Source organism: Macaca nemestrina, chromosome 17 (genome assembly GCF_043159975.1).
Source record: "Macaca nemestrina isolate mMacNem1 chromosome 17, mMacNem.hap1, whole genome shotgun sequence".
Lineage (NCBI taxonomy): Eukaryota > Metazoa > Chordata > Mammalia > Primates > Cercopithecidae > Macaca > Macaca nemestrina.
The window spans coordinates 1,655,501-1,669,601 of NC_092141.1; the positions used below are offsets into that span (position 1 = coordinate 1,655,501).

Sequence of the window (14,101 nt, forward strand, 5' to 3'; positions counted from 1 at the left end):
CTGTCTTCGCCTCCCAAAGGGCTGGGATTAGAGGTGCAAGACACTGTGACCGGCCATAGAAGGGATTTTTTTTTTTTTTTTTTTTGAGACAGAGTCTCGCTCTGTTGCCCAGGCTGGAGTGCAGTGGCGCAATCTCGGCTCACTGAAAGCTCCGCCTCCCAGGTTCCCGCCATTCTCCTGCCTCACCCTCCCAAATAGCTGGGACTACAAGCGCCCGCCAAAATGCCCAGCTACTTTTTTGTGTTTTCAGTAGAGACGTGGTTTCACCGTGTTAGCCGGGATGGTCTCGATCTCCTGGCCTTGTGATCCGCGTGCCTCAGCCTCCCAAAGTGCTGGGATTACAGGCGTGAGCCACTGCGCCCGGCCAGAAGGGATTTTTAACACATTACCCAGTTCTGCCTATGCATTTAAGAAGGAGAAAAACTTGGCCGGGCGCGGTGGCTCAAGCCTGTAATCCCAGCACTTTGGGAGGCCGAGACGGGCGGATCACAAGGTCAGGAGATCGAGACCATCCTGGCTAACACGGTGAAACCCCGTCTCTACTAAAAAATACAAAAACCTAGCCGGGGGAGGTGGCGGGCATCTGTAGTCCCAGCTACTCGGGAGGCTGAGGCAGGAGAATGGCGTGAACCCGGGAGGCGGAGCTTGCAGTGAGCTGAGATCCGGCCACTGCACTCCAGTCTGGGCGACAAAGCGAGACTCTGTCTCAACAAAAAAAAAAAAAAAAAAAATAGAAGGAGAAAAACTTTATTCCATAAAGTTACTCCATTAACTGAAATGGCAATGGAAAATTACTGGCCTACAGTCAAAGAATGGGTAATCTAAATGCTTCTAAACTTATTAACAAAGTTAATTTACTACTACCTACTTTTTCCCTAACAAGACCATAGTTTTTAAAAAGTTCATTCCGCACATGCTCCCTTCCCTATTCTTCACTAACCAGCAGAATAAGCTAGCTAGAGGTGAGGCTCTGGTGTTTTAAAAGGACAGCTCTCAGCGGGCTTGGTGGCTCACGCCTGTAATCCCAGCACTTTGGGAGGCTGAGGCAGGCGGATCACCTGAGGTCAGGAGTTCGAGATCAACCTCGTCAACATGGCAAAACCCCACCTCTACTAAAAATACAAAATTAGCCGGGTATAGTGGCAGGCACCTGTAATCTTGGAGTTGAAGCAGGAGAATCGCTTGAACCCAGGAGGTGGAGGTTGCAGTGAGCCAAGATCGTGCTATTGCACTCCAGCCTGGGCAGCAAGAGCAAGACTCCACCTCAAAAAAAAAAGACAGCTCTCAGCCGGTTGCAGTGGCTCAGGCCTGTAATGTCAGCACTTTGGGAGGCCGACGTGGGCTGATCACCTAAGGTTGGGAGTTCAAGACCAGCCTCACCAACATGGAGAAACTCTGTCTCTACTAAAAAAAAAAAACAAAAAAAAAAAACAAAATTAGTCTGGCATGGTGTAGTCCCAGCTACTCGGGAGGGTGAGGCAGGAGAATCGCTTGAACCCGGGAGGCGGAGGGAAAAAAAAAGCTCTCAAGTAAATAACACAACAGATGCATTCCTACTGAATCCAACATGACCATCAAAACTTCACCCTACCTTCCATGGAGCCAATTTGACAGGGAAGACACAAAACCAACAACTGCTCCACAAGCCCAAATGTAGTTTATGTTGCCCCTCTGCTCCCCCAAAACGGGGAAACTATTCATTTTTCCCCTCTACATTCCCCATTTTTTGTTGTTGTTGTTGCCCTGGCTGGACTGCAATGGCGTGATCTTGGCTCACTGCAATCTCGGCCTCCCAGGTTCAAGTGATTCTCCTGCCTCCGCCTCTCAAGTAGCTGGGATTACAGGCACCCACCACCCCCAGAGATTTTTGTATCTTTAGTAGAGATGGGGTTTCTCCATGTTGGTAAGGCTGGTCTTGAACTTTTGACCTCAGGTGATCTGCCCGCCTTGGCCTCAGACTTCCAAAGTACTGGGATTATAGGCGTGAGCCACCGCACCTAGCCTCACTTTCTTTCTTTTTTTTTTTTTTTTTATCTTTGGAGACAAGAGTCTCGCTCTGTCGCCCAGGCTGTAGTGTAATGCCACAATCTTGGCTCACTACAACCTTCACCTCCTGGGTTCAAGTGATTCTCCCACCTCAACCTCCTCAGTAGCTATGCACAGATAATTTGTTGGCCAGGCTGGTCTTAAACTCCCAACCTCAGGTGATCCACCCGCCTTGATCTCCCAACGTGCTGGATTACAGGCGTGAGCCACTGCGCCGGGCCTATTCCCCACTTTTTTGTACTAATTCATATATACTATTCATTTTATATTAATTCATATACATTCTCAAACAATATTTGAGAAATATTAAGAAATAATGGACTTGCTTAATACGGTTTCAAAGGATGTAAAAACGATTCCTTAGACTACTGGCTTGTTAAAGTGATGAGATGCTAGATTTAATCCTCACCTCCTGGCCCCAAACTTACATATTTCCTGTGACATAAAAGTGTCCTTTTCCTGAATACAGCTTAGCTCTTCCTCCCGTACCATTAAATAATCCATATAAATTGATTCCAACGCCCCAGGATAGAATTAAATGAGGGTACATGTAAGTTTAGGCATTAATTCAACACAGCAAGCAAAATAAAATAGGCCTACTGCAGTTAACAGAAAGATAAAAGAGCAGCTGGAAAACCAGCATTTGGGTACAAGTATCCAACAAAGAAATCCTGCTAATATACTGTCTTACCTTCTTCCACCACCGACACCTGCTAAATTCTGTTTGGTGACCAGGACTCCGGCAACACTTCGTCCCAGAAACAAAAAAATATTGCACTCAATAAAGGAATGGACACAGGCAGAGGACACAGGTAGAAATTCCTGGTGTCTGTCTCCTCCTCCTCCTCTCCTTTCTACTGAATCCCTACCATATGCCCCAAGTCACAGGAATAGCTCCTCACCTTGCAGATTCTATTTCCTTACCCCTTTAGATCCTGAAGGGGACACCTAACATTAACAACTGTAAGGATGTGGCTTTATCAGAGTCCTATGTTCAATAACCAGTAAGGGCTCTGGTCAGAAATCTTCACCACTCACATCAAAAATATAATTATCACTAACCTGTCATTTAATTGGAAACTACAATCATAAGCTTTCAAATCGGTTTTTAAAAGGAGCTTTCAAAAAAAAGACCTTCCCTCACATCCTTTCTAGTTATCACAGCAAGTTTACTCAGAGCTCCAATGCCCACAAAACAGAAAGCATTCAAGTATAATTTGTTTCCTCCCAAGAACACTAATAGATGAAGAGGGGAACATCTGGAGATGAGGAGCGGAGGAGGAGACTTCCAATACAAGCACATCTTTATCTGTTTGATTTTTAAACACTGAAATAAAGACAAAGCTGACCTTGAGCTGTACTTCCCCATCTAATCCCCCTCCCTCTCCCAACAGGAATCTTGTTCAATACAAATAGCAATTTAACAATTTACAAGACGAAATTTAGTTTAGTATTATTCCAAATTTGACTTCTAGAGGCCTTGTCTTATTTTCAAATCCCTGAATCCTCGTTTCTGATAAGGGGGAGTAGCCCTGAGGTTATTCACATGACTAAATCTGCATTTCCAGGAAAGCAACGGCCCTACATAACATTTTGAAATACAGGTAGCTTAATCAGGAAAAATCTAAGGATCAAAGATACTTGATTCCAACCATGTCTCATCCCACCCTACCACACAAAAGCATTAAAACCACAGGACCCACATACATGACTTTTCCTTTAATACTACAGTATCGCACAATTATAAATGTGAGGGTATTTCAAAAGGTGGACTGGGAGGGAGGACTAAGAATAAACTTCCTGACAATGACTAGACAGACACAATGGATATTTCGATAAAGTTATGAAAAAGGACTGGAGAACCCGTTATGGGCAAAGGAACAACGAACAAAGAGGAACTACTAAAATTTCTACATAAACCCATTTATTTGAAATGGAAAAAAAGAAAGCAACAGGATCTCCAACCTTCATAACTCAAAAACCCCAGCCTCAGCCGAGTGCCTGGAATAGGTTAAGCTGCCCCACGAAGTACAGACCAGCATTCCGAGCCTGCAGAGTCAACCAAAATACAGTGACTGAACACTAGTGGAAATAACTTTATTTCAACAGGTCTTTCCATGTGTCATGATGGTGCGCACAAACTGTAAAGTCATCGTTTTTACAAACGGGTGGACTGAGGCTCGGGCCCTACAAAGGCTCGAACTCTCAGAGTCGTGGCCTCCTGGTCTCCTGCTTCTACCCATCAGAACCCACTGGTGATGCAGTCAGAGAACGGTGACAGGAATTTCGAGGTCTCCCGTTTTAAGTCTGAGGAAAGGGGCAGGCGGCGAGGAGGAAAAGCCCCAAACCCCCTCACTACGAGGTGCCGGCCCACGGGAGAGAAACCCGATCGCAGCATCGGCGCCCGCCACCGCCCCAGACGAACCGCAGTGATTCCCGCTCACCCCTCTCCCCCCACCATCACCCGGGACTGTCCCCCGCCTCAGGCCTGAGGAAGCCCATCGCTCTGAAGGCTTCTCCTTTGTGAGACTCCACGGCCGCCGCCCCACACGGGGCCTCCGGGGAAAAGCCACCGCCCCCACCCGCCATATTTCCCTGAAAGGCGCCCGCGCTACAGCTCCCGGCCTCCGCTCTCTCCCATGTGGCGGGTGCTGCTTCCCCCGTCACCGCACCCAATTGTTCTCCACATCCCAAGACCGTCCCAGAAGCTCCCCTGAGGGCTGCTCGTTCGGAGACAGCACCCGCCATCTCCTCCCCCTCCCCCGCCCCGAGACTCGCCCTCCCCCCAGCCGCCATTTTACAACCAACTCCTCCACCCCATCTCCCCGGCCTCCCGGCCCGCGAGTTGTTTGCAGTTAAGGACGGCGAAGGGGTCACATTCCAAGGCATACAGCCTCCCATTGCCCCGGGAGCTCCCAGGCCATTTCCTGCTTCCCGAACCCAAGCCCCCGGGCCAGGCTCGCAGACGATGCCGCCATTTTGTCTCCTGTTCCCGGCCTCTGTGGGCGGCGGCAGAGGGTCCGAGAATTCCAGCCCCCCGCTGCCCCCCCAACTCACCGTCGTATCGCTCAGCCTGCTCGGCCAGCTTCGCCTGGTACACCAGATCCTCTCGATCATCCATAGCGGCAGCGGCTCCGGCAGGGTCTGCGCGACGGATGGAAGCGGATAGTGTCTCCGACTCTCTCAGCCTCTCGCTCCGCGTCCGGGCAGCAAAAATGGCGGCGCCTCAATCCGGGACTTCCGCCTGCGCACGCGGACAACTGCTCAGCTCTATGGCAACCGCTCCCTGGCAACTGGCGCGGGGGGCGGGTCCTGGAACTCGGCGCCCGAAGAGGCTGGAACCAGCGCGGGAGACGCCCCTCCTCCGTCGGCTCAGCGGGCGCCGGAGCCCAGAGGCGGGAACTGCGACTGCTGAGAGGGAGCGGCCCCCGAGGAACGGGAAGGGCTGAGGCGGGGCCGGCCGGGACTGCTCCTGAAAAAAGCCGGCGGGAGACCTGGGCCCGAGGCCCGACCTGCGGAAGAGAACGACGGAGGCGCTAACGGTTTCTGTCATGGCAGGTCTTCCTCCCCGAAAGCAGCGTCTGTCACTACCATGTCCTGGTTTCCTTTTGTGTTTTTGTTTTTTTTTTGAGACGGAGTTTCGCTCTTGTTCCCCAGGCGGGAGTGCAGTGGTGCGAACTCGGCTCAACACAACGTCTGCCTCCCGGGTTCAAGTGATTCTCCTGCCTCAGCCTCCCGAGTAGCTGGGATTCCAGGCGCCCGCCACCAAGCCCAGCTACCTTTTGTATTTTTAATAGAGACGGGGTTTCACCATGTTGGTCAGGCTGGTCTCGAACTCCCGACTTCAAGGTGATCCGCCCACCTCGGCCTCCCAAAGCGCTGGGATTACAGGAGTGAGCCACCGCGCCCGGCCCGCGTCCTGGGTTTCTCCGCCACTCCTGGTCATGGGCCTATTTCAGACACTTTTACACTCAGGGTAACGAACTGGGCCCTGGCCGGGCGCAGTGGCTCACACCTGTAACCCCAGCACCTTGGGAGGCCAAGGCGGGCGGATCACAAGGTCAGGAGTTCGAGACCAGCCTGGCCAACATAGTGAAACCCCGTCTCTACTAAAAATACAAAAAATTACCTGGTCGTGGTGGTACATGGTTGTAATCCCAGCTACTCAGGAGGCTAAGTCAGGAGAATCTCTTGAACCCGGGAGGCAGAGGTTACAGTGAGCTGAGATTCCCCCCATTGCACTCCAGCCCAGGCGACAGTGCGAGACTGTCTCAAAAGAAAAAAAAAATATATATATATACACAAAAATTCGCTGGGTGTGGTGGTGCACACCTGTAATCCCAGCTACTTGGGAGGCTGAGGCAGGAGGATCTCTTGAACCAGGGAGTCGGAGGGTGCAGTGAACCAAGATCACACCATTGCACACCAGCCTGGGCAACAAGAGCACAACTCCATCTCAAAAAAAAAAAAGAACTGGGTCCTGTTGTAGTCAGGGACAGGGGAGCTCCAGTTGTCACGCATCAACTTTCCCCTCACACTGATCTTTTTCTTCTCCTCCTATTTAACCTTTTTTCCTCCCTAGGCCCACCATGAATAGGAGCAGGGAATTTGTTAGATGAGGATGGTGTGGAGTACAGGGTACAGAAGAGTTGGACCAAGATCAAATTAAGATTGTGGAGGCAGGAATAACTCAGTGAACATTGCTTCGGTGCCTGGCACTTGGGAGGCCCATGCAGAAGGATGACTTGAGCCCAGGAGTTTGAGACCAGCCTGGGCAACATAGTAAGACCTCATGTCTACAAAAACCTTTTATTTTTATTTTTTTGAGTCGGCATCTCCATCTGTTGCCCAGGCTGGAGTGTAGTGCTGCTATCTCAGCTCACTGCAACCTCCACCTCCTGGGATCAAGCGATTCTCCTGCCTCAGCCTCCTGAGTAGCTGGGACTACAGGCACGTGCCACCACGCCCAGCTAATTTTTTGTGTTTTTAGTAGAGATGGGGTTTCACTGTGTTAGCCAGGATGGTCTCGATCTCCAGACCTCGTGATCTGCCCGCCTAGGCCTCCCAAAGTGCTAGGATTACAGGTGTGAGCCACCGCGCCCGGCCATATCTTAGCAGTTTCAGAGGCTGAAGCAGGAGGATCTCCTGAGTCCAAGAGGTTGAGGCTGCAGTGAATTGTGATTGCACCAGTGTTCACCAGCCTGGGTAACAGAGCGAGACCCTGTCTCAAAAAATAAAGTGGGGATAGGGAGGGATCTTGCCATGTTGCACAGACTGGTCTTAAACTGAGCTCAAGCAATCCCACCTTGGCCTCCCGAGTAGCTGGGAGACTACAGGCTTGCACCAACATACCCAACTTTGCATCTTATTTTTTTTTTTTTTTTTTTTTTTTTTGAGACGGAGTCTCGCTCTGTCGCCCAGGCTGGAGTGCAGTGACGCAATCTCGGCTCACTGCAAGCTCCGCCTCCCGGGTTCACGCCATTCTCCTGCCTCAGCCTCCCGAGTAGCTGGGACTACAGGCGCCCGCCCCTGCGCCCGGCTAATTTTTTCTATTTTTAGTAGAGACGGGGTTTCACCATGGTCTCGATCTCCTGACCTTGTGATCCGCCCACCTCGGCCTCCCAAAGTGCTGGGATTACAGGCGTGAGCCACCACGCCCGGCCCTTTGCATCTTATTTTGTGGCCAAGGGAGCTGTATGATTTTGCATGGAGAATGACACCATCATAGTTATATTTCAGAAATATTAACAAATATTCCATAGCAATGATTAAAGAGGAGGATAACCAAAGATAATAGATGGGAGCAATGAAAATAGAAAGGAAAGGATAAATAGGAATGGCACTATAGAAGGAAGCCACAGGTAGCTGATCAGATTGCAGCTTTTTTTTTTTTGAGATGGAGTCTCGCTCTGTGGCCCAGGCTGGAGTGCAGTGGCACGATCTTGACTCACTGCAACTTCTGTCTTCCGGGTTCGAGCGATTCTCCTGTCTCAGTCCCCCGAGTAGCTGGAATTACAGGCGTGCACAACTGCCCAGCTAATTTTCGTATTTTTAGTAGAGACAGGGTTTCACCATATTGGCCAGGCTGGTCTCGAACTCCTGGCCTCAGGTGATCCACCCGCCTCGGCCTCCCAAAGAGTTGGGATTACAGGCCGGGCACGGTGGCTCACGCCTGTAATCCCAGCACTTTGGGAGGCCGAGGCAGGCAGATCACAAGGTCAGGAGATCGAGACCATGGTGAAACCCCGTCTCTACTAAAAATACAAAAAATTAGCCGGGCGCGGTTGTGGGCGCCTGTAGTCCCAGCTACTCGGGAGGCTGAGGCAGGAGAATGGCGTGAACCCGGGAGGCAGAGCTTGCAGTGAGCTGAGATTGCACCACTGCACTCCAGCCTGGGCAACAGAGCGAGACTCCGTCTCAAAAAAAAAAAAAAAAGTTGGGATTACAGGTGTGAGTCACCGCTCCAGGCCCAGATTGGAGATCTTATAATAAAAATTGACTTTCCATCTCCACCCTGAGAATATTAACAAAAAATGGGAATGCTAGGAACACTTGCTGACGGAATGCAGAGAAAGACAAAGTTCCTTTTAGCACATGTTGGTTCAGAGGATCAGGGATCCTCAGGTAGATCCTTAGGTACCCAAGGATCACCCAGGTACAAATGACCACAAAGGAGTTGTAAAAGGGGACATGCATCCCAAATAGAAGGGAAGCTGTTGGCCGGGCTTGGTGGCTCACGCCTATAATCCCACCACTTAGGGAGGCCAAGGCGGGCGGATAACAAGATCAGGTGTTCGAGACCAGCCTGACCAAAATGCTGAAACCCTGTATCTACTAAAAATACAAAAATTAGCCGGGCGCGCTGGCACGCAGCTGTAATCCCAGCTACTTAGGAGGCTGAGGCCAGACAATCACTTGAACCTGGGAGGCAGAGGTTGTGGTGAACCGAGATTGCACCACCGCACTCCAGCCTGGGCGACAGAGTGAGACTCTGTATCAAAAAAAAAAAAAGAAAAAGAATAAAGGGGGTGTCAGTTGAATTAAATTCTGCAGAAACATAAGATTAGCACTGAGGGAAAGCCATTGGATATTGCGATTAGGTCATTAGTGACCTTCAAGAGGCGTTTCAAAATGGTGTTGGAAGCCGACTGCGTTTGGTGGAAGCTCAGGGAAGCCGAGAAAGTGGAACTGGTAAGTGTAGGGGTCTCCTGAGAGGAGCAGTGAAGACAGACAGGTAATTTGACAGCAATGAGTGGCCAACAGGGGTGGGCAAATTACGGATTTGGTCAACACGTTCACAAAACGCTACCTACAAAGACAGCTGTGCTGCCAGGTTGACTGCAGGGCTGCCGTGCACATGCCGCTGTCTGTGCTAGGGAAAGCAGCTTTCTGTCGTCGCTTTCTCAAAGCAGCTTCTGCACAGCGTCTCCCTAGACCCGCTGAAATCTCTCCAAAAGTGCCTCTTCCTAAGTAACTGCTGAGACGGCAGAAATCCTACACGTAGATTGCTTCTGTGACTGTACTGCCTGTTCTCGCAATACACGGAACTAACGGGCAGACCTTGTTGATAGGGCACCAAAAATATACACAGAAACATTTTGATGTCGCATTTGGGATTATAAACAGATCTAAAACATCCTGGTGCTGCACAGAGGTGGCTGTCGTGATACGGTCCTGCGCTCTTCACTGCTGTTCCCTGCTGCTGCGGCAATAGATCCTGCACGTGCTATTGAAAGTCCTTTGAAACAATCTCCAGGTCATTAGGTCGCAGCCCCAAGTGTAAGTCTCCCTGCCTGACTGAAAATTTGCTTTAATAAGAAACAAGAACTCACTTCGTCCGTCCGGAGAGCCCCTGGATACGTGGCCGTCTACTAAGCACTATAGAAGGAAATAAGATGTTACAAAAATATCATTAACCGTGTTTGGTGGCTCACACCTGTACTCCCAGCACTTTGGGAATCTGAGGCGAGCGGATCACCTGAAGTCAGGAGTTTGAGACCAGTCTGGCCAACATAGTGAAACCCTGTCTCTACTAAAAATGCACAAAAAATTAGCCGGGTATGGTGGCAGGTGCCTGTAATCCCAGCTACTCAGGAGGCTGAGGCAGAAGAATCGCTTGAACCTGGGAGGTGGAGGTTGCAGTGATCTGAGATTGCGCCATTGCACTCCAGCCTGGGCAATAGAACGAGACTCCATCTCAAAAATAAATAAAATAAAAAAATATAAAAATTAGCTGGACATGATGGCAGCACACCTACAGTCCCAGCTACTCGGGAGGCTGAGGCAGGAGAATCACTTGAAGCTGGGGGGAGGAGGTTGCAGTGAGCCAAGATCACACCACTGCACTCCAGCCTGGGTGACAGGGCAAAACTCTGTCTCAAAAAAAAAAAAAAAAGAAAAGAAAAAAATCAATAGACTTAATGGCATTAAAAAAAAAAAAAAAAAAAAAAAGCCCAGGCTCAGCACAGTGGCTCATGCCTGAAATCCCAGCACTCTAGGAGGCTAAAGTGGGAGGATCACTTGAGACCATGATTTGAAGACCAGCCTGGGCAACATAGTGAAACCCCCGTCTCTACAAAAAATTAGTGTGGTGGCATGCACCTATACTCCCAGCTACTCGGGAGGCTATAGTGGGAGGATCACTTGAGGCCAGGAGGTGGAGGCTGCAGGGAGCCATGATAACAGCACTGCACTCCAGCATGGCCAACAGGGCCAGACTATGTCTTGAAAAAAAAAAAGAAAAAGAACAGAGTAAAAAGAAAAATAATCTATGCAGGCTTGGTGGCTCATGCCTGTAACGCCAACACTTCAGGAGGCTTAGGTGGGGGACTCTCTTACGCCCAGGAGCTTGCGACCAGCGTGGGCAGCGCACTGAGACCTTGTCTTTACTACAAATACAAAACTTAACTGGGCACGGCTGTGTGTGCTTGTAGTCCCAGCTACTTGAGAGACTGAGGAGGAAGAATTGCTTGAGCCCAAGAGTTGGAGTTTGCAGTGGGACTTGATGACACCCCTTTACTCCAGCCTGGGTGAGACAGACTGTGTCTCAAAAAAACAAAACAGGCCAGGCACAGTGGCTCACGCCTGTAATCCCAGCACTTTAGGAGGCCAAGGCGGGCAGATCACGAAGTCAGGAGACCAAGACTAGCATGGTCAACATAGTGAAACCCCGTCTCTATTAAAAATACAAAAATTATCTGGGCGTGGTGGCGCGTGTCTGTAATCCCAGCTACTCGGAAGGCTGAGGCAGGAGAATTGCTTGAACGAGGGAGTCGGAGGTTGCAGTGAGCTGAGATTGAGCCAACTGCACTCCAGCCTGGATGACAGATCAAGACCCCATGTCAAAAAAAAAAAAAAAAATTCCATATCTAAAGTGATTTGAAATGACATGTTTATTATGTTTCAAATTTTCCTATGTCTGGTTTTAGAATCTTTCTATTCAGTTCCACTGATCTGTTTGTTCTTATGTCGATAAGATTTTAAATATAATGCCATTATAGTACGTTTTTATGTATGATTAAATATTTTTTTCTTCAAAATTTCACTCATTTTTGTACTTTTACTCTCCTAGATGAACTTTAGAATAAACTTGATGGCCGGGCGCGGTGGCTCACGCCTGTAATCCCAGCACTTTGGGAGGCCGAGGCGGGCGGATCACGAGGTCAGGAGATCGAGACCATCCTGGCTAACATGGTGAAACCCCGTCTCTACTAAAAATGCAAAAAATTAGCCGGGCGAGGCGGCAGGCGCCTGTAGTCCCAACTACTCGGGAGGCTGAGGCAGGAGAATGGCGTGAACCCGGGAGGCGGAGCTTGCAGTGAGCCAAGATCGCGCCACTGCACTCCAGCCCCGGCGACAGAGCGAGACACCGTCTCAAAAAAAAAATAATAATAATAATAATAAACTTGAAAAGTTCTCTCAAGACCCATGTAGATTTTTTGGGGGACTGTTCTGAATTTATAGATTAATTAAAATAAAATTGGAAAATTTTTTTTTTCTTTTTTTTTTGAGACGGAGTCTCGCTCTGTTGCCCAGGCTGGAGTGCAGTGGCCGGATCTCAGCTCACTGCAAGCTCCACCTCCCGGGTTTTACACCATTCTCCTGCCTCAGCCTCCCGAGTAGCTGGGACTACAGGCACCCGCCACCTCGCCCGGCTAGTTTTTTGTATTTTTTTAGTAGAGACGGGGTTTCACTGTGTTAGCCAGGATGGTCTCGATCTCCTGACCTCGTGATCCGCCCGTCTCGGCCTCCCAAAGTGCTGGGATTACAGGCTTGAGCCACCGCGCCCAGCCTTCTTTTCTTTTTTCTGAGACAGTTTTGCTCTTGTTGCCCAGGCTGGAGTGCAGTGGCACAATCTCGGCTCACTGCAACTTCTGCCTCCCAGGTTCAAGTGATTCTCCTGCCCCAGCCTCCCAAGTAGCTGGGGCTACAGGAATGTGCCACATGCCTGGCTATTTTCTTGCATTTAGTAGAGATGGGATTTCGCCATGTTGGCCAGACTAGTCTCTAACTCCTGACCTCACGTAATACACCCACCTCGCCCTCCCAAAGTCCTGGGATGACAGACGTGAGCCACTGCACCCGGCCCAAGAATTGGAGATATGTTCAAAAATGAGTTTTCTCAGGAAAATTCTCCAATTTTATTCCAATCTCCTTGTTGAAATGATTTTTTTTTTTTTTTTTTTTTTTTTGGAGACAGCCTCACTCTGTCACCCAGGCTGGAGTGCAGTGGCACAATCTTTGCTCGCTGCAACCTCTGCCTCCGGGTTCAAACGATTCTCCTTCTTCAGCCTCCTGAGTAGCTGGGACTACAGGTGTGTGCCACCACACCTGGCTAATATTTTATTTTTAGTAGAAAGGGGCTTTCACCATGTTGGCTAGACTAGTCTTGAACTCCTGACCTCAGGTAATCTGCCTGCCTCAGCCTCCCAAAGTGCTTGGATTACAGGCGTGAGCCACCACGCCTGGCCTGAAATGAATTTAAATACAATTGTATAGTTAAATGTATAGAGATCTCACATATTTCTTTTTCTTTTTTTTTTTTTTGAGATGGAGTCTCGCCCTGTCGCCCAGGCTGGAGTGCAGTGGCATGATCTGGGCTCACTGCAAGCTCCGCCTCCTGGGTTCACGCTGTTCTCCTGCCTCAGCCTCCCCAGCAACTGGGACTACAGGCACCCGCCACCATGCCCGGCTAATGTTTTTTTGTATTTTTAGTAGAGGCAGGGTTTCACTGTTTTAGTCAGGATGGTCTCGATCACCTGACCTCGTGATCCGCCCGCCTCCGCCTTCCAAAGTGCTGGAATTACAGGCGTGAGCCACCGCGCCCAGCCTCTCACATATTTCTAATTCGTTTTGTTCCCAATTATTTAGGAGGCTATTGATGTTATAAATGGGCTCTCCCCCTATTTTATATTTCTGATTGAGCTATACTTCCACTGATACATATAAAAATCCTTTTTTTTTGGTATAGATGGGGTTTTGCCCTGTTGATCTGTCTGGTCTCAAATGCCTGGGCTCAATGATCTTCCAGCCTCAGCCTCCCAAAGTGCTGAGATTACAGGCATGAACGACTGTGCCCAGCCCCAAATCAATGATTTTTGATAGTTATCTTGTACCCAACTGCCTTACTGAACTGTCTTATTAGTTCTTTTTTTTTTTTTGAGACGGAGTCTCACTCTGTTGCCCAGGCTGGAGTGCAGTGGCGCAATCTCGGCTCACTGCAACCTCCGCCTCCCGGGTTCGTGCCATTCTCCTGCCTCAGCCTCCTGAGTAACTGGGACTACAGGCGCCCGCCACCACGTCCAGCTATTTTTTTGTATTTTTAGTAGAGACAGGGTTTCACCATGTTAGCCAGGATGGTCTCGATCTCCTGACCTCGTGATCCGCCCGCCTCGGCCTCCCAAAGTGCTGGGATTCCAGGCGTAAGCCACCGCACCCAGCCCTGATAAATAATTTTTATCAAGTTAAGGAGATCCTTCTAATTCTAATTTGGTGAGAGAGTTTTTTAAAAATGAGCTTTCAGGCCGGGCTGAATTTGCTTTATTTCATTATTGTC

General features: G+C 49.5%; 1 protein-coding gene across 3 annotated transcripts in view; it reads right to left on the reverse strand.

The window, feature by feature from the left end:
- The window catches only part of LOC105471598 (tyrosine 3-monooxygenase/tryptophan 5-monooxygenase activation protein epsilon), a 58,658-nt gene extending 53,378 nt beyond the window's left edge, over nucleotides 1–5,280 (reverse strand). For all 3 annotated transcript variants that reach the window (XM_011724146.2, XM_011724154.2, XM_011724147.3), the window contains exon 1: nucleotides 5,104–5,280. In XM_011724146.2, coding sequence (XP_011722448.1) covers nucleotides 5,104–5,167 — 64 coding nt within the window. In that variant the 5' untranslated portion in view covers nucleotides 5,168–5,280. The remainder of the gene's footprint in view (nucleotides 1–5,103) is intronic.
- Between the last annotated feature and the right edge of the window lie 8,821 nt (nucleotides 5,281–14,101).